Source organism: Lissotriton helveticus, chromosome 2_1 (assembly GCF_964261635.1).
Source record: "Lissotriton helveticus chromosome 2_1, aLisHel1.1, whole genome shotgun sequence".
NCBI classification, from domain to species: Eukaryota; Metazoa; Chordata; class Amphibia; order Caudata; family Salamandridae; genus Lissotriton; species Lissotriton helveticus.
The window spans coordinates 389,297,225-389,317,617 of record NC_136059.1 but is presented as its reverse complement, the minus strand read 5'-3'; the positions used below and the strand labels follow the sequence as shown (position 1 = coordinate 389,317,617).

Here is a 20,393-nt window from a genome sequence, read left to right as displayed (position 1 = left end):
TTTAGCATTTTAACATGCTTTCACCTTTTGTATTCTATGGACTAGTAACTATGCTGATTACTTTATTTCTTATAATATGTTTGCTTGTATTAGCTAAGATACTGCGTTTGAGAACACTGCATTAGAAAATAAACATTTCAAATGTGCACGCGTCCTTATTTACTCCTTGTTCTGGATTGAAATGATTGTATAACGAAAGAGTGTTCATATGTTCCACGTTACCTGAGGTGTTCTAAGACCATGTTCTGGTTTGTCTAAACATTGGGAGTTTGTAATAACCAATGAGACACTGTAGCTAGTCTGGTAGGGGATTTTGGGTACCCAAGGTGAGTTTTGGCACACCCTAATTCACGGAGGTTCCAAGTCTCTATGCACAGTTCTGTATGAGAACTGAATCCCTGCGACATGGCGCCCAGTCGTTGGTGGTCTTAATACATGACACTTTAGTAGTGCAACATTCAGTCCTTAACCCCTTCACTATTGTTTCTGGTTAACGGTGGTGTCGGACAAACCTACCTATATTTACATAGGTATTTTCAAGCTTGAATCTTTCTAAACGGTTTCCTTGAATTACTACCCAGTTGTGCTACAAAATTTACTTTGTACCTCTTTCTTTCTGTGTCGCTATGGCCGCGGTGAACATTCCGCAACATAGTTGCATTGCGGTGGGCAATCTTTTGCAGACTTATAATGTTCACGTGAATGGCATGGCCGTGATAATGGTGGTGAGTGCAGAGGTGGCTTACCCTTATGACATTTTTTACTCGTGGGTGACCTTCCCCGCTGTGGACGTAAATTCTAATGTGTTCGAAACATACACTGCCACAGCTGTGCCACAGGAATATACTCCATATAGGGCACAGGAAGTTTCTATTGATGCTTGGCAGCACCGCGTATGGTTTGATGGCGCCCTACCCCACTCTTTGACAGCTCTGAGGTTAGGTCCTTTGTCCATTCCCGGCGCAAATTGGCCTGTTTTGGCTGGATTTACACCTCATCCCCAGCACGGAGTTTGTAACGTTGCTGACTTAAGACGACTACATGTAGTCGCAATTAGCGTGATTAGGTCGTTAGTGCAATACATAACCCGTAATCTCCCGGGCGGGGCCCCAGGTGGTGCGGCGCTTCCTGCCGGACAGGGCGGAATGAAGCTTAGTCCTGTTATGGTCAACGCTGTGATGAGCAAGCGCCCCCAGGATAAGGATGATTTTCCTTTCTGGCTTGCCGAAAAGTTTGACCAGCTGGAAGTGGTATTTCCTAACACGACTCCTGGTGAAAAGCACAGGATTCTGACTATTAGAATGCCTAAAGACTTGACCCTAGAAATTAGTGACTGTGAGACATGGGGTAAAACATTTGCGGCAGTCTATGCGAGGTGTTACGGCACTCCGTCTATGACTGTCCTGCCAACGGTCCTTAAGCGTGTTCAGGATGAGCAGGGACCTGAGGCTGCGGTTGAATTGGGTATGCGCCTATGTGGCTCCTTTGATGTAGTTTCCGATCTCATACTTGTGAATGCCAAAGGGGATGCAGATAACTTTCAGGTGTCCAATGCTTTGCAGGCGATTCCCGATGTTGAAAAACCCCGACAGTTAGCAAGGATTATTGTGGCGGCTTATAAAACCGTGGGCCGCAATAGTGTGGGTCTCAAGCCTTTTTCTACTAAAGAGAAAAAACAACCCCAAGGGCAGAAGTCAGAAACTGACGAACAGCACAAGACCAAGAAACAAATTTGGCAGACAAAACAAAAACAGGGAAAACAACAACAACAACAGAGACAGGAGTCTTGTCCTGCGTCTCATAGCCTGCGCCCCCCAGAACGTATTTATGACTTGCGCGATCGCGTGACGATAAAATCACCTGATCGTTTTCAGATTTCTGATCAACGCTCTCCTCGTTCTTTTCAGGACTCATCTGCCTCATCGACCGGTGGTGGAGGAGGCGGCAGGGGACGGGGTGGCCAGCAAGGACGCGACCAGCCCCTCCTGAAAGACGATAAAGGCAAGCAGGACGATTCTACACCGAAGAGACCCCAGTTTCAGAAGAAGAAAGTTGCCGCATTAACAGCGAGATATGCCACAGATAGTGAGAACGCCGCTTCGGAATCAGACATGGGCTCTGACCTTGCTGGACAGCGCGGCGGAGATTACCATAGTGCGAGAGGCCCTGCGTCCACTACTGAAGGTGACAGCGACTGACCGTTATGTTGTTGTGGAGACAGCTGACACTAGAGTAGCTCCCCCCTGATAGACTTTATGAAATAGTCTTGTTCATTGAAGGTGACATACAACGTACCATAAAAGGGGTATTTTGGGAAAATCTTACAACTACCTATGACATTTTGTTGGCGGAGTCTGACTGGCCCCCACCTTTTGTGCTCGCGGCTCCAGAGGGGAGGAGGTAATCCTCCCAAGTTTCACGCACGCTGTCTCGAAGGAGCATGCGCTGAATTTCGCAAAAGAGTGGGCTAAAACCCTTGCGCCGGATCTGTACCGTACACACTGCGGTTGGGATACATTTTCCCCACACCACGAAATACCTTTGCGGTCTCAGCCACAGCCTCAACCTCAATATCCCATTAGACGTGAAGCTAAGGCTTCCGTTGCGGAAATCCTTGAACAATTGGAATATCAAGGAGTGATTGAAACATGTGTGTCACCAATGAATAACCCTCTTTTTACTGTGACCAAGCCTGATGGTTCATATCGTTTGGTGTTGGATTACCGGCATTTGAACTCGCATTGCCATACCTGTGCAGTACAGAATACTCACGGCTCTGCCTTGGTGGATGGTCTTGTGCGTAAGCGGTTTAAAACCACGCCTGACATATCCAACGGTTTTTATGCCCACCATTTGGATGGTCTAAGTTCCCAATGGACCAGTTTTACATGCGGGGGCGAAAAAAAACAGTTCAGGCGTTTACCGATGGGCTATAAGAATAGTCCTGGAATATTTGCTGCCCGCATAGTCTCTCTCTTGTAGAGAATCGACCCTGATTCATGCTCGTATGTGGATGACATTTATCTCACAGACGACAAACTTTGGGAGCATCTGTGTCGAGTTGACCGCATAATTTGTAGCTTTGCGGACGTTGTTACAAATTCAACTTTGCAAAGTCGCACATTGCAGAGTACACAGTGTTGTTCCTGGGCTACGAGTTCAACAATGAAGGTCGAGGATTGGCTCCTCACTTCTTGGAGAAATGCGCACAGCTGCGCGCTCCGACGACTCTGAAAAAATTACAGTCTCTGCTGGGATTTTTGAATTTCGGGAGGACATACATTCCTGAATATGCCCAGCGTATCAGGCCTTTGTATGCTTTGATACAACCTACTTTTACCAAATCTTTCTGGCTGCCGGAACACTCAGCTATTCTGCAATCTTTGCAGGCTGATCTGCTCGCTTCTAAATATTTACTGACTCGTGATAACCACACCAACCTGGTGATAAGAATCGTCCCTGGGGCGGTGGGTTTCACTTACCTTACTTTTAACGAAGGAGACACAGTACCTATTGCCTACCAGTCACACTTGTACGCTTCGGCTGAACTGCGATTTTCCACTGTGGAGAAAGTTTTGACGGCTGTACAGATTGCGATTCTTAAGGAACGTGCTCTGTCACAGGGAAAACGCATGTTGGTTGTTACCCCGTGTCCTGCTTATGAAAGCGAGTGTACCTAATTCTAAAGCTTTGCACCCTCGGTGGATACAATGGGCTGCTACATTGACATCTCCGGATGTCACATTCATTTTTGATGCCTCCTTACGGTCGCAGGAGTTTTTGCAATATGAATTCGTTCATCCTGCACCTTTGGCTATGCGGCCTTTGGAGGATTTCCATTGCATCATATACACTGATGGTTCGGCGCAGGTTGTGCATGGTTCTAAACACGCATACGTTTCCGCTTGCGCCATCGTGGTAGGTGCCATGGTGAACAATGAGTTCAAGTCCAGGGTCGTGCACACACAGACTCTAGGGGACTGCACCGCACAATTGGCAGAGCTTTGTGCTCTGATGCTTGCATTGGAGTACGCTGATCCTAGTGTGACGACTCTTATTGTAAGTGATTCTTACTACTGTGTCCAGTCCAGTCTTACAATGAAAACTTGTTCTTTTGGATTCAGAAGGATTTTCGTGATTCCAAAGGTAGCACAATAAAACATAAAATGATCTGGGTCCGAGTGGCTGAGCTTAAAGAGCAGTTGCCACTCGTCTTTGTAATTCATACTCTTGGTCATCAGCGCGTTGGAGTCCACGCTGTTGGCAACTCGCTTGCTGATGAGGCAGCGAAATCAGCAGTATCGACATATTTAGTTGCGGCAGTTACACGGTCCAAAAGTAAGATTGATGATGATATCTTGGCAGCTGTTGCTGCCACTGAGAAGGGAGGTAAATATCCTAAGCGGTTCCCTTCGAAGTACTCATACCACTTAAGTCCCGATAAGGTTCCTTATGTGAAAATACCTGACGTTGGGGAGAGATTGATTCCCAACTCGGATCGCAGAAATACATTGATCACAGCGGCCCATGAAGGTGTTGCGTCTGCGCATGCATGCGTTTCTGCCACTGTGTCTCAATTGCAATAGCGTTTTTGGTGGTGGGGACTGTACAAACAGACACGCGATTATGTCCTTTAATGTGACATTTGCCAGCAGATTAAGCCTTCAACTGCTGCGCGTCCGCCCCACAGTTGTTCATTTCTAATAAACCACTAGGTTGTGTTTATTTAGATCACTGCGGTCCTTTTTCTTCTGATACTGCATATAAGTACGTCTTAGTCGCAGTTGATTCATGCACACGCTTTGTATGGGTCTGGTCTCACCGCAGCGCTGATTCACAGACTGTTGTGAGGGACTTGCGTGTCTTTGTAGGGATTTTTGCCTGTGATACCTTCCATTCGGATCAGGGTCCTGCTTTCGCGTCTAAGGCGTATAAGGATGCCATGGCTTCGTTGGGGGTCCAAGTCAAGTTTTCGTCTCCATACAGACCTGAGGGTAATAGTGTAGTGGAACGAATGAACCTTGACTTAAAGCAATCATTGACAGCTAGATTTATAGGCACTGGCAGGAACTGGCTGGCCCATCTCAATGGCGTGCAGCATGCTCTTAATAATCTCCCTAGAAGGTCTCTGGGTGGGCGGACCCCATACTAAATGCTCTTTGGTATCAAGATGTATGTACCGGATCTTGACGGTCTAGACTCGGTGGCTGTTGCTGCCTCCTTTGACGTAGATGAACATTGCAATGTTTTACAGACTCAACAAAAGACAAGAGACAGTCTTGCAAGGGAACATTTGCCCTCCACTTCGGATGATGCTTTGCAGATCCCGGTAGTTGGCTGGCTACCCCAAGTTGCAGAATTGGTTCGGGAGAAGATCGATAACAAAAGGAATTTGGTCCCTCTTACCGAGCTCCAGTTCCTGTGCTTGGTGTGAAGGGCACAAGGACAGTCATTTTACCTCCACTTCCAGGCCGTAAAGAAAACAGGTAAGATACACAGAGTGGCCGATTCTTCTTAGTATGACACCGGCAGTCTCCTGTCCTTCGATTGTGAGGAATTCTGTATTGGTCACTGCTTCGAATCCTGAGCAGGAGGTGGCCCTCGAGATGCCTGCAATTTCTAGTCCTTTATTGAGTACATTGCCTGGTACTCAGCTTGATGAAACTGACTACACTTACCCAACTGACTTATCTATGCCTGATTTACAAACTCGTTTAGCCACAGAATCCAGATTTTCATTTGACACTGTTTCACACACATCAGGAAAGCCCTCACGGATTAAACTATGCAAGATTATTTAGAAAACATTTTTTGATTCCCCCTTGGACATATATTTGGCTGGTGCTTTTTCCGATTTATCTTTTTATGTCAATTGGTTTTGTGTTTTATTTTTTCCGAATCGTCAACGGACACTATGTCGAAGAGAGAACAGGCATTCGACATCTAAATGGAACATTGGCGCCCCATTCCTCATCGCATACTGCACACAGATTAAAGAGAGACTTGGCTTTTGTTAACATCACTGCTTGGCCTGTCCTGGATGGGATTGTATAGGGTGCTGTTAAATTTCAAATCCATGGCCCCACTGAGGTTATAAATGTCCCTAATGTGCTTAGAGTTAACATGGGGGATGTAGTTAAACAAAACATACGTTCTGATGATTGGAATGTTCAGGCCGTGGAAGCATTGTTTTCTGATTTGAAATATTATGCTGCATTTGATGCTGAAGATTTGTATTTAGAATCTGCTAATTATGGTGATTTATTTTGTTTACAACATTTTGGCAACCACTACCTACATAAAACTAATTCCAGGACGAATACTGTAAATTATACACAGTGGGAGCATTGCCCAGCTCCTTTGAGAGGCAGTTTGAGTACCTTTTTGAAAAAGTACACTTATTTTACTGACTTTAATCCTTCCAATCCCGCTTCATTTTATTTTAAAATGACAGAAAAGTCCATGTCCAAGGTTAGACTTACCGATACTAAGTTATTGTACTCAAAGTCCTTTCTGGACCAGTTAGCTGTTGGAGTTATGGAAGGAAACAGTTGACCTTAAATCTGTTTGGGGTTCTAAAAATTGGTAGGTACAAGGCACCGTGCATGTCTCATCCCGAATCATATGTTGTTTTTGAATTCTACTATTTCACAGACAACATGCTTTGGATTGGCTACTTCTAAAAAATTAAATACTCCTTCCTTACCTGATTTGGAAGAAAATTCAGGTTGGGATAATACTACAAAGTTTTCGATCAGGGAGTTGCAAACTCTATTGCTAAATTTGTCCTTTAACATATCCAGTTTGGATCCCAAGGGTTGGCTGCTGTGGCACAGAAGTGCTGACTATTGCCAACATCGTTTTCTGGGTTTAGCTGATGGCTTTACACAGGTCAGGGTGGATCCCCGTTTTGAGAGTGACCATTTTGTAACAACTTATTCAGTAGGCAAATTATGTCAGAATTGGCTCAAACATTCTACCTTGGCATCAGTTAAATTGCATTTATCTAAACTGACTGACGATATGAATTTGAAGGATTTCATAAAAGGCCCGGCTAGAGGTAGATCTAGACGATGGATATATGCAGTTTATAATGAAATCTGGAAAACATCACAGATCGAGGCGGCTACCCGCCTTAGGGCTATTGATCAAGCTAATTTAGAAAAAGTGCTTGCAGTTGTGGATAATAGCATTAACACGCTTTCTTCCCGCATTTACACATTAGATAATATTGTGTCATCTGTTGTTGATATTGTGCAAGATGATGTGTCTGTATAATACCATGGTCAAAATCAATTGCGTTCTAGTATGCAGTTTGCATGGACCCTGCAGACGCTTAAGGCCGGGAAAGTTCCTTGGAATTACATGAATACCTCTTCTCTTTTTGCCCCGTTTAATTTGACTGATAAGCAACGTTTGCTTTCAATGAGAGATGCATCTTTTTCCATGTTACACATTGAACGGTTGGAGTCTTTGCCATTCTCTGTGGCGGAGGCCACTACTGCAACGTGGCTTATACACGGTTTGATAACTTTACCGTTTGCTCTTTTCTAATTTAAAAATTGTATGAAGTATTTTGCCATTGGTAGATATGAGCCTCTTGGTAGCTCCTATCTACATGAAGCCTGGTTGCTTCCTTTTACATACAGATGCCTTAGGGAGGGCAAGGAAGTTTATCTGAAAGGTGAAGAGTGCACCGAAACACCAGATCACTCATTAATGTGTAGACATATTCAATTACACGGCTCTTGTAATCAAGAACAGCCTAATTTAGCCTGTGTTTTGAAGGGTACCCCCGTGCCCGCTGTCATCCCCACATTCACATTACTGGCAAACGGCAGTTATTTACTTTTAAATAATGAGGATTGCTGTGGGTTAATAATAGGCATTGCTTATGTCGTTACAGTCAGTGAACGTGTGGTTTGCTGTAAAAATGTGTTGTATCCACCCACGCATGGGAACTTGGATGTTTCCATCTGGCCGAGGATTCCGACCTTGAAAGCAGAGTTCAATAAGATGAGTCGAATAAGAGCTCTATTGTCCCTAAAAGAAGTTGCTCTGACATCAGCTCGTGAAAAATGTGTCCTTCACGTAGCTAACACCCGCACAGAGGTGCATGCTTTATTAAATACTGACCTGCCATTGCATTTCGTTGAATTGATTCACACAATCTTTAATGCATCCTCCACAACGGGGCTGGCGTACTTTTTTAAAGTAGTTAGCAGTGGTCTAGTGACTTCATTTTAACAGATATTTGGGGTCATTCCTGCTTTCTTCCATTCAATCTTTTCCAGCCTATTTGGTGGATTTCCCGTTTTACTAGCGCTGTCTGCAGGTTTACTTTTGCTGTTTTGTTTCATTCTAAATGGATGCACATCCTGTGTTTCAAGACGAGCTGTCGCGGCTGGCACTGTTTCGCAACAGGATGCTTGAATACTATGGAATGCTGCCGCTCGCCACCTTAAGTGCAGTTTATGGATTATCATTTCGATTTTCCTATTTTACATGTGTCCAGCCTGTCTTTCATTGCCTGAGCTGCGATTTCGACTGGGCCCTGGATTTGTGTCTCTGCAATACGGTGTCTCCCGAGGTGGATTATAACCAGCTCATGAGCCCCTAGGTTGCTCATGACTTGCTTTGTTCTGACGGAGGGATTATGGCCTTTGCAGCGATGCATGGAATACTGGGTCATTGGAATATATTTGCAGCGGCGCAAGATTTCTTGGCACACAGCTTCTTCGAGAACCCACCCAGTTGTCCTCTGTTGGTGCTAGAGGCTCCGGTAATTGAAGAGCATGTATGTTCTTTCCCGCTATTGAATTGGATGGCTGAATTATTTTCGGATGATAACAGTGACTTCCTTTTGGAAGCTGTTGCTGCTTATTTTGCATATTCAGTGCTAGGCTGAGATCTATCGATGCCTTTGTTGACATTGAACTTTTTCGTTTATTTTTTTTGGAGACATGAAAATCCTTTTAAGTTCCGGACCTATTGACTTTGACTAAAATGGACACTAAATTGTCATGATGTTGAGATTTTGGTGTTTGGGGCGACAAAAAATATTTTTTTCTCACTTACCCAAATTTGAACTGCCTATCGTTCTTGAACTCTGCATTTCAAAAAATGAGCCCCTTATCTTATCTTAACTTATCCGTGCTCGGATCATGGGAGGGTGTCATATAGATATGCTTTACCTATATGCTGTGTTAAATTAGCATGAGCTTGTTAGGAGTTTAAACGCCATTTTACCTTTCTGCTGCTTCTGCACACGACACATAACTGATACTTTAGCTTTGAGCCTAGTAGAGTGTTTTGAGTCACACAAGAGTAATATGTTGTTACTCTGATATCAGCCTTGCTTGGTGAGCTGTGTCTGTACAGTGAGTGCTGAAGCCTTCAAGGATATCTCAACACAGTGGTTGTTGTGAGGTATGATCTTCGTACGTTCCTAGACATAACATACATGCAGCTGCGGCCAAATCCTGGCTTTAGGCTAGTTTTATAATGCTTTGCCCAGAGCATACACACACACTTGATGGTGGTTCGCATGCAGAGAGCTGGTGGAAGATGATGTGATCCCTTACCACTAGAATCTAAGGTATGGGCCCGCCCTGCTAAAAGCCAAAGAGACCTTCTTAGATATAATATACTAGCTAGGGAGGGTGAGAATTAGGTGTTTTTTAACCTTCTTCTCTTTAGCATTTTAACATGCTTTCACCTTTTGTATTCTATGGACTAGTAACTATGCTGATTACTTTATTTCTTATAATATGTTTGCTTGTAATAGCTAAGATACTGCGTTTGAGAACACTGCATTAAAAAATAAACATTTCAAATGTGCACGCGTCCTCATTTACTCCTTGTTCTGGATTGAAATGATTGTATAACAAAAGAGTGTTCATGTGTTCCACGTTACCTGAGGTGTTCTAAGTCCATGTTCTGGTTTGTCTAAACATTGGGAGTTTGTAATAACCAATGACACACTGTAGCTAGTCTGGTAGGGGATTTTGGGTACCCAAGGTGAGTTTTGGCACACCCTAATTCACTGAGGTTCCAAGTCTCTATGCACAGGTCTGTATGAGAACGGAATCCCTGCGACAATACTGAGCGTAAAATCCCTCCTCAGCCAGGGATTTAGGGTCAAACCCAAGCACCTCACGAATATGAACCAGCATGTCAGAAAAAACCTTGCCCTGGATGTACTTTCCCTTAGGGGAATTGTCCATGTCTTCCTCATCACCCTTAGCCCGCTTAGCTGCAGGCTCCAGCAGCGCAGACTGGACCGCAGAATTAATCAAGTCCTGCAAATCCGCCCTAGAAATCTGCAAGACGTCATCCTCCTGCAGATCCTGAACATTATTCTGCTTTGAAAGCGCCTAAGCAGGCACAGGTGAAGAAGCCCCTTCACTCATGGAGAGAAATCCAGTGTCAAACAAACAGGAACTCACCAAACAATCAAAGAAAGTGCCCAGCAACCTCCAATAAATACTGCCTCCAATCATCCAATCACTCAAAGGTGAGACAGGTGAATGAAATAAAAAACAGGGCAGCCCTGTAGTCTCCACCCACAGCCATAGATCAAAGGATATTGGCTGCGGGGGCCGGACGCTGCACGAGAACCCCAGTGCCGGAACGACCCGGGGCCAGGAAACCAAAAAATTCCCTGCCCCAGCCCAGCACATGAACAGAGAGCGTCCCTGACCCCAGAACAGGAGCGCGGTTGACCGGAATACCGGAGGGGGCGCGCCGATAAATTAACAAGGAAAACAACGCAGAGACATAAAACTGCAAATACAAACACTCACAGCACTGTCCTGAAGAAAATCCAGACCAGGAAACAGTAACCGGGAGCACCAGCTTTCTGACCGCCGTCAGAGCAGAAAAAAACAGGCATGGCAGTAGGTGGGCAGGGCTTACTTAGTTTGAACATACTGGCGTTGTGATTGGCTGGGTGGAGGCAGGACTGCCTCACTTAGTAAGGACTAGGACAGGGAGGACCACTGAGGATTTAATGAATCCCCTGGAGTCCTACTTTAGAGGGAAGCACCAGCAACCTGAGCTTTGGTCGTTCATTGTTGTTTATTAAACCACTGTACCTTTTAGAGAAATAAGGCTCGAGGGTGACACACATTCTGCTGATACCTAATTTATCATAATGCCTCGGTGAAGTTTCCACTCACCGAATACAGTTCACCAACACGTGTGACAATCTATTTTGTAACTGTTATCACTTTTCAATAGCTCTACATTCTGTGATTGTCAAGCAGCAACTTTTCCCATGGTTCGCAATTGATATAAAACAAAGACACCCAGGGTTAATAAATATAAGCTTTTATTTTGGATGGAATAAAAATGCATCAGATGTCCAGCAGCAGAGAGAGGGACGGCGTATGACTGGGAGTGCACAGAGCGAAGGACCGCGAAATCACTTCCTGGTGAACGGAGAGGAACATATCCCAAACTACCCAAGTCAAGCTCGTGCCTCAAAAAGGGCCCCCATTCCCAATGCTGCTTGGCGTAACACGACGCCCACTAAGTGGCTCTTAACAGAGCAGCTTTGTATCTTCATCCATCCCCGATGCGAGGGGGTCTGCATACCTGCTCTCCTCGGCGTCAGGGATGGAGCGCGCGCTCCCAGGTCTTCCTCATCCCCACGCGTTGGTGTACACGTGTCCCAGTCATGACGTCTGTCAATAGAGAGTTATGCTTCTCTGAGTTCAGAAGCAACATTTGCTGCGCTACTTCGGCCACACGAGGCACTTTGTGTACAGTAAACACTTGCACAACCCGGCGTGTTTCCTCCTGAAACAGTACAGCAGCAGCACAGGTGGGGCTTGGCGGATGTATGAATGCTGGAGGAGTACGGAAGGCGCTGGGTCTGTGAAGTGGCTGCGGTGCCCAGACACGCTGTCCTAGCCCCGCAGTGGCAGGCAACGCGGCTGGACCAGTCTCCTCCCTCGGCCCCTCCCCCCGCATGTGATTCTAGGCGGGCGGCTTTGGCAGCGGGTGACTCGTGCGCGGATCTCGCACTCTCCATCCTTCGCCTCCAAACATGGCTGCCCGGACGTTCCTGTGCGCACTCCGGACTCCGAGAGGCCTGACGCTGCGCTCCACGCCGCACGTCAGGAGCCAGGTAAGGCTCGCTGCGGGGCGGACGAGCAGGGGAGTGCGGACGAGCAGGGGAGTGCGGACAAAGGAGGCGGTCTCTACACGTACTTTTGCACCCTGCTTGCTTTCGTTTTATTGATAAGGGAAATAGAGCTACTTGTGGGCTGCATATGTTATAGCTGTTTGCTTGCAGCAAGTGCAAAAATGCATTGGGTGGGCGAAACGCATAGTAGTGCAGGGTAGGATGCTTCCAAAAATACATATTGCCATACGTCGGCGCGCGATGCTGACAGATTTTTGGCAGCGATCAGCGAATGTGCTGGAGCGCAGCAGGTCTGTCCTTAGGTGACCCGGCGCGTTTTGCAAGAGCAGCAGCCGTTCTCGCATCCATTGGAAGCAGCGGCAAGGCGCCCGACCTTGAGCAGAGCGCGCGCGGAGTTTTACCTCAAACCAGTCTCCTTGAAACAGAGAGATGCGAGTGGAAGTAGAGTGGGTCTCTTTAAGGTCGCTTTGAATTTGCCCGGAGGCTTCTTCTCAGCGGATTGCATACAGCAGCGTGTTGTCACGGCGTCGCCGTCGAGCGCACTACAACCGGGTTAATGTTTTGTGTGCGCGCCGGTTACCGAGGTGTTAATGTATCTTTTTAGAGTGCCTGCTCCCGTGTGTTAGTCACCAAGGTCACACGCACACCCCTGCCTGCACCTGTACAACCACTGCCAGTTAGCTGAAGACACCCAGAGGACCGCGTTTTGTTCTCTGTAAAGCTGATTAACACGTACTGTTGGCTGGGGTGCTGCTGACGTCAGTCAGTTATCACAAGTGTGACTGATAAATGCAACAAACTTGTAGCCCTTACGAGCCGTGCTCGGGTAACCAAGAACGCTCTAGTTTTTTTCACAAATCATCTGTGCACGATTACAAGAGCGCATGTTGTCTTTGGCCAATTTTAAATTGAAGTCTGGCCAATTTGACCTTGTGACGGCTCTGGCCCGAGCGCTTCGGGTTTCAGTGCACCATCCTAGCGGTTGCTAATGATGCCGGGCCGACTTGTTTGCCTGCTGGAGACTGACGGCCTGCCCTTGTTATACATCGCACACGTTTGGAGTTTTATGTATTGTTTGTTTCATTTAACTTTTAGACCGGCTTTTGTAGCTGGGAGGCAAGCCGTCAGTGCTCAATTAGATTACAATGTGGCTACCATTTAACAACTTGGCACCCCTCTTCATTTTATCCTGCCCATCTTGCCTAAGGTGCTCGTTACAGAACCATAAAAAGCTGCAGAGTTTTTTTCTTTCAAAGTATTTTTTATTACATTTTACAGACATGTACATTAGCTTTACCGTTACGGGGTACCAGCCAAGCTTGGTTTATGTTGCCGTAGCTACAGGTAACTGGTATGCATGTTGAGCTGCACCCCTTTACATTGACTTGGTAGGAGATTAAGGACAGATGAAAGAAAGAGAGCAGGAAAGAAAGGGTTGACTTGTCTCTCTACCTATCTCTTCAAATGAATGACATCTAATTTGTATGTACTATTTACTTATTTGTGAAAATGTAACATTATTTTTTATAAATAGTTTTTAAGGCCCCTAGCGGCGTAAATGCTAAAATTAAAGATACTCTTAAATGTGCTCATTTTATGGAAATTTTGTGTAATGCTTATTGAGAAGGTGCGTTCATGCTTGTTTGCCCGTTTCTGGTGTCAATTGATACCCGATTCGCCTACATACACCTCTGCAAAACCATCATAGAAGTTTGCATTAAACCCACTTAGACCCATGTCCCTTTCATTCCAGACGTGCTGTTGCTGTTTTTCTACGAGCAGTCAAAACAATGCAAAGTTTTATTCTGATCCAGTCGAAGCAGTCAAAGACATTCCGAATGGAGCCACCTTACTTGTTGGGGGTAAATATGTACCTGAAAACTCAAAATACATTTTCTGTGGGGGGGAAATATGAATATGCCAGACCATTAGTTTTTGTTTAGTGTGGAGTCGATAAGGTAGGTGATACTTTAAAAATGGCAATTTGATATGTAACGTGTAAAATAACTTTGTGGGTAGAATCTAGTCTGAAGTAAAGACGAATAAACCGTAGACACCCGATTCTAAATGTGTGGTGTGCACCAATTAAGTTACATTTAGATACACAACCGTACCGTCTGCTGGTTCATACTGCAGGCACTTTTTCATGCCACTAGGATTTGAGAACATTTAAACCTAGAGATAAGACCCAAGTCATAAAATATGGCAGATTTTCCATAGTTCTAAGTTGAAGGGTACGTACGAAGGGATGTTGCTAGAGGTGAAACAGGAAGTTGCATAACTGTAAACACACACCAGTGAAACCCCAACCCTATTCCAGGTTACAAACAGGTTTCAGCTATGCTTAATTTCTTTAAAGACTGCTAAATGCCGAGGTTGCCGAATACTAAGGCCCTCATCACAAGATGGTCAAAACAGTGAGCAGTATTTAACAACATGTGGATTTACCACCTCCTGATCTGAGTTTTTAACATGAAAGAGACCCAACTTACTGAATAGGTTTATAACACACATTTCACATTTCTTTGTGGGATGGGGGGCGCCCCCCCAATCAATTTCGGCAGGCTTGACTGTAGTGATGAAGGTCCACGCAGGTAGGTTGTAATTCAGGATGTTTTATTCAAGTAGTTAACAAGTAGTAAAGTTCAGAACATCAAATAGTTAAGTTGTAAATCAGAGCCCCACCAGGAGCAGCCTGTATGCTGCTCTGCCCATGCCTGTCACTTCACCTCTCAGTGTCCCAACATTCCGAGGCATATCATGACACCAACGTTCTATTGGGCCTACTGCACAAACACTGGCAGAGCAGGAGGAGTAAAATACATAACATTACCAAATGCAGGATACTACATATCCATATTTTAGGTCTCACTAGTCAGCGCACATGCGCTGCTCTTGCGAGAAATTTAGTAGCTGCTTTGAAAAGTGCTACTCAGGCCGGCGACCAGCTTGCTAGAACGCGCAGAAGCGCGCGCGACATGCACAGCACTTTTTCCGTCGCGCGCGCAACTCCCGTCACACTTGCATTTTTTTATTGCAGTTCGAGGCTGTTTGATTAAGCGTATTGTTATGCCTCATTTCATACTCTGGCCTCCCCCTCCTTTCTAGCATTTTTTACAGTGTGTTCCTATCAAGTCTCTCGGTGTCGTATCAGTCAGTTCGCCTCTGCGGGGGTCTTATAGGCAGTGTCTCTTTAAGGGAGGTGGCTCTCATCAGCCGTAACTTGGAGTGCCATGAGTAAAGTGTCCGAATCAATCAGCAATGTCTCTCTTCCCGTCTGTTGAGGTATATACGCAGTTGAACTGCGATCTCTGCAGAGTTCCACTTCATTAGACTTGCGGAGGCAACCAAACTTTACTTGACTGCATGACGTAATACGTCTGCCTAGCTGACTGGACAAAAGCCAGTCAATAGTACGGCTTCCTTTGGAGTGACTCCTTCTCTAGAAGTCCATCACTCCCTGCCAGCACAAGGTGCCTGTCGGGTACCAGGCTTGCACAAGTCTCCATTCCAAGCCGCGGACTTTCAGAGCAGCCACCTACCGAGGCACCGACCTCAAGTAAATTGTTACCAGCATATAATTAACTAATTTCACGGAGACCAATTTTCTACACCGCAGAAGCCGCTGTGTTGAGGATAACAGAGAATTATACAAGTGGTGAGGCCATTTTCATGAGGCCACGACCGTGACCTGGGTCAATGCCCTGCTCCTGGATTACATAAGAGTGGCAAACACTTAACACACAATTTGGAGGATTAAGGGGCGAGCTTCTACGGCTACGCATGGTTCTCTAGGAGTCTCTCTGCACTGCATTAGAAAGCGCTAATGAGAATTAGTAACAAGCATTGGCATAGCCAATAGGTCTCACTTTTGGGACCTTCTAAGTATTTAGTTATGCAGCACAATATCCTTGGTGCAACAACATGAACTGTTGCGTGGCTAAACACTTATAAGGTCCCAAAGGTGAGACCTATTGGCTATGCCAATGCTTGTCTTCCAAGAGAAGAGCAAATGTAATATATGAGAAATCTAACGAGAGTGAAAAAAGATAAGAAAGCAAGGAAGGAACAAAGAAGTGACCGAGAGAACATCGAGGAAAAGTGTGAGCAAGGCAGAGCGAACAGTTAGTTAGAATAAGACGAAGAGGAAGCAAAGAGCAAGATTACACAATAGGGAAAGACTCTCTGACAACTAAATAAATACCGAAGCACAGAAGTAGCGAACAGGAGAGAGTACAGAGATAGGTGAAAGAAGCAAAGAGTGATTATGAACGAAATGGTAAGACGCATACCCACCAACCAAGAGTAGGATGGAAAAGGAAGCTGAGATAAAGAGAAGTAAACATCCAGAGAACAGAGAGACATAGACGCACCAAGGACAACCCCCGAACACACCCACTGGCCAGGCAGGCAAGCAAGGAAGGAAGGACAAGGCATGACACAAAGCGGACACCAGCCTACACAAACACAAAGAAGAGGGAATAACGGATCTCCTCTAGAACAGGGAAGAAAAAGAATGAAAAATACGAACGAGGGAAGGCTGGAGACAAAGGACGACAACAAGTAGTGTGAATACAGAAACAAAGGATGACAATTAAGTATAACATCACGAGGAAAGCTGGACATAAGATTAAACCGAGAAGAGGAAAAGAAACACAATAGTGCAACTAATCCTCTCTCAATTTTCAAAAAGACAATAACATTAATTGAGAGTAACATTGCATTGTAAAGCAGCTATGTGACTTAATGTAGAAAGACAATATCAACCGATGGGACTAAGACCCATGACAGTCCTCTACTCCTATGCAAGAGTGTGAGGAGCACTGTGAATGGGACAGAAGCCCATGACAAAGTAGGCTGTGTAAAGTGAACCCCAGTGAAGAGGAAAACAGTACTGCCCTGTAAAAATGGGACTATGACCCATAAAACGCCCTGTGTGAGGGTGGCAATGTGAATGGGACTGAGACCCATGCTACGGTGCCCTGTGTAAGGGTAAAACCGTATGTGACCCAAGTAGGCAAAAGTATGTGGGCAAATGGGGCTAGACCCAATGCCATCCCTATTTAGGGAAAAATAATGTGAAATACGTAAACATGTAGATTGACAAAGGCCTCCTGAAGGCTGAAACGCGTCTCTCCTTGTGCTTGTGATTGAGGGCGTCCTGCACTGAAATAAATGCGGAATCCAATGCCACTTCGTGTCCGTGCATGCTTACCGTGGATTCCATGTGGGAGTTGGGTGTTTTGGTTTAATGTAAATAGAACTATGTACCCAATGAAGGTAAGTACCCAGAGTCCATACAAAGCAAGATGTAGTCCATGTAGGCAATAGTGTAGTAGGCAAAAGGGGCAAAAAAACAGTCACCCCTATGTGTATGCATGTGATGATAACACAGCAAAAAATACACTTAGCTAGATAACTGCATCACATTAACGCTTGGTGTCTGTCTAAGATAAAGGTGTGCATATCACTATGATACTGTGACACAATCCAACGTTTGTAAGTGAACAAACTATAAGAGATAGCAGACAGCAAATCTTGTCAAGTTACAACCACGTGGTCTGCCAGTTCAAATAAATGTCAAATCCCATAGTTGTAAACAAGGAAGACTTGTCTCTAACCGGATAGGGTGTAAGTGTCTCTGAAAACTGTCAGTCATGCGATTCATAGACGTGAGATGCTTATAAGGGCCATATGGACAAGACTTAAGGGACCCATATCTGCAGGAGTACACTTTCCTCTGAAGGTTTAAGTTTCCGCTTTTATTTCTACCATGGGGCAGAGGAATGATTGAAAGCATCTGGAGCTTCAAATAGACAGCTCCGTAGCGTAACAGAGCATTTTACCCGATCACAAAAAACATGGAGGCACGTAAAAGGCGCATGCCGGGAGGCTCACGGCACGCTCTGGTGCCAAATTTTGTCATTAGAGCAGACTTAGCGTGATGTCACAGAAGGCTAACAGCGACACAAGTTACTGCGCAGTTTTACAGTTTGCGGTAAGAAGTGCGCGCTGTAATACAACCGAAATAACGGTTGTAACTGTAAAAGTACTAGGAATATGTTGAAAAACTCACCCTGGTGCCGTTGTGAGGGAAAACATAACGGTATTAATGGCCCAACTGATGTGTTGAAAAGAAAACCAATGCCAAATAATCTTGATCCAGGTTAAGGGTTACACATGTGGCACGGCACGGTCCAGCTGGCAGCAAAAAGGCACCAGAACATGAAGGAAATGTAAAATATGTCAAGTGACTGTATCACGCTCTCTGAGGAGAGGCTAATGCCTTATCTTGATGCGAAGCACCACAATAGTCGGCCACAGTAAAACCTTCGGTGACAAGAACGATTCCAGTCAGCATGACACACCACACGCCAGCACTGTTCCCGCAGCATAAGGTAAGATAAAAATAAGGCGTCTCAAATTTCTTGCATTGCCAGGATATCTATGCCAAATATTACACGGACGATCCAAAGCCTTTGTTAGAAAATATAACTTGGCCAGAACGTTGTCTAGATGAAACACAGGAGTTGAGAGCACCCACACTAGTGTAACATCTACAATGTTGATGTAAATCCATCTCACAGGAGGAAACAGCTGTAGTGCATAGAGGAAGCTGGTTGAAATAAAACAGCAACACTATTGTTACATTGCCAATATGTATCAATTATTATTTAGTATTATTACTTTTTTAAACTATGTTTTAGGCAGGACAATTTTGCCCTGCATCAATTGCTGATGAAGAATGAGGGAAATGGGAAATGGAAAAACTTCCCATCAATGTTGACAATCAGAAAAAATGTATTGGTGACAGGATAGTGGTAGAAAGATTGAAAGTTCAAAGAGAGTAAACCAGATAAGCACGACACGCCTGGGCTGGTCTGTCCGATGGAGAGAACACTGGTGGGGCTGATCGGCGTAGTGCTTCATCTTACTTGTGCTGTTGTCTTCTTTTCTTTTTAATGCTTGTTTCTCGCTTCTTGTCGTCATTCATGTTGAATGTAGAGCACGCTTGTGTCATGTTGTCTTCTTTTGTTTTCTGTGAGGAACTTCTTTCTTTTTGACGTCATAGTTCTGAGTAGAACAGGCTTGTTCCATGTACGTACATTTTCCTTTCCTGTGGATACCTCTGCTTTTGTACATTGTGGTAGTAGCCACTGTAGTTTCTATAGATTGCGCCAAAGTTTGGTCCTCTTGTTCGTCAGGTACCTAAGACCTGCTTGTAGCTCTAGACACTGTAGATTGCACCATCTCCAGTTCCTCCTTTGGTAGCCAGGTAACTGAGATCTGCATTTACCACGTAGGTTCTTCATCATCCTCGTCGCCATAAAATGTAGTGATGAAGGTCCACGCAGGAGCTTGTAATTCAGGATGTTTTATTCAAGTAGTTAACAAGTAGTAAAGTTCAGAACCTCAAATAGTTAGTTGTAAATCAGAGCCCCACCAGGAACAGCCTGTATGCTGCCCATGCCTAACTGTCACTTCACCTTTCAGTGCCCCAACATTCCGAGGCACAGCATGAAACCAACATTCTATTGTAGTAAAATACATAACATTACCAAATGCAGGATAGTACATTGACCTACCAGAATTTGAGGAGAAATCTACAGTGTGTGATCGTTGTCACACCAACTCGTAATTTCGAACCCCTGTTCAAACTCATGCATTTTGTAATGAGGACTTAGGACTCTAAGGCTGCTTAGTTTTGATTTCACCTCATGCCACTTTCTTCCACCACCCTACACTTCCTGTTAGTTTTGATTTCACCTCATGCCACTTTCTTCCACCACCCTACACTTCCTGTCTCTATTTCTCACTCTTGCCGCTTTTTTTACATTTCTTCTTTCTCCTTTTATCTTGTTTTTTCTAATTTTCTTTCTTTTTCCCATTAGGTTCCTCTCCCCCTTTCCTACCCTCTCTCCCTCCCTAAGTTACGTGCCGGTCTCCAAAAATAAGTGCGTTGATGAATCTTTTTGAAACTTTCCCTAAAATATTTAAATAATTAAGGGGCAGATTCTTAGCAACCACACAGTTTACCACATGTGCTAGATTGTACCTGAGATAACAACATGTCTGTGCACAACAGTGTTTTTTGTATTTGTTCTTTATTGAAGTGTCAATAAAAAGATATTTTAAAAAAGTTTATACTTGCCGTCTGTAGTTTCTGCTGCTATTTACATAAGGAGGTGTTTGTTCATAGCCATGTGCTAGATAAAATAACTAAAATATGCACTGAACGATA

General features: G+C 44.8%; 1 protein-coding gene across 1 annotated transcript in view; it reads left to right on the top strand.

The window, feature by feature from the left end:
• Positions 1 to 11,974: 11,974 nt before the first annotated feature.
• OXCT1 (3-oxoacid CoA-transferase 1) overlaps positions 11,975 to 20,393 on the top strand; it is a 551,535-nt gene continuing 543,116 nt past the window's right edge. Inside the window, exons 1-2 of the mRNA XM_078675010.1 lie at positions 11,975 to 12,133; positions 13,905 to 14,013. Coding sequence (XP_078531136.1) covers positions 12,053 to 12,133; positions 13,905 to 14,013 — 190 coding nt within the window. The 5' untranslated portion in view covers positions 11,975 to 12,052. The remainder of the gene's footprint in view (positions 12,134 to 13,904; positions 14,014 to 20,393) is intronic.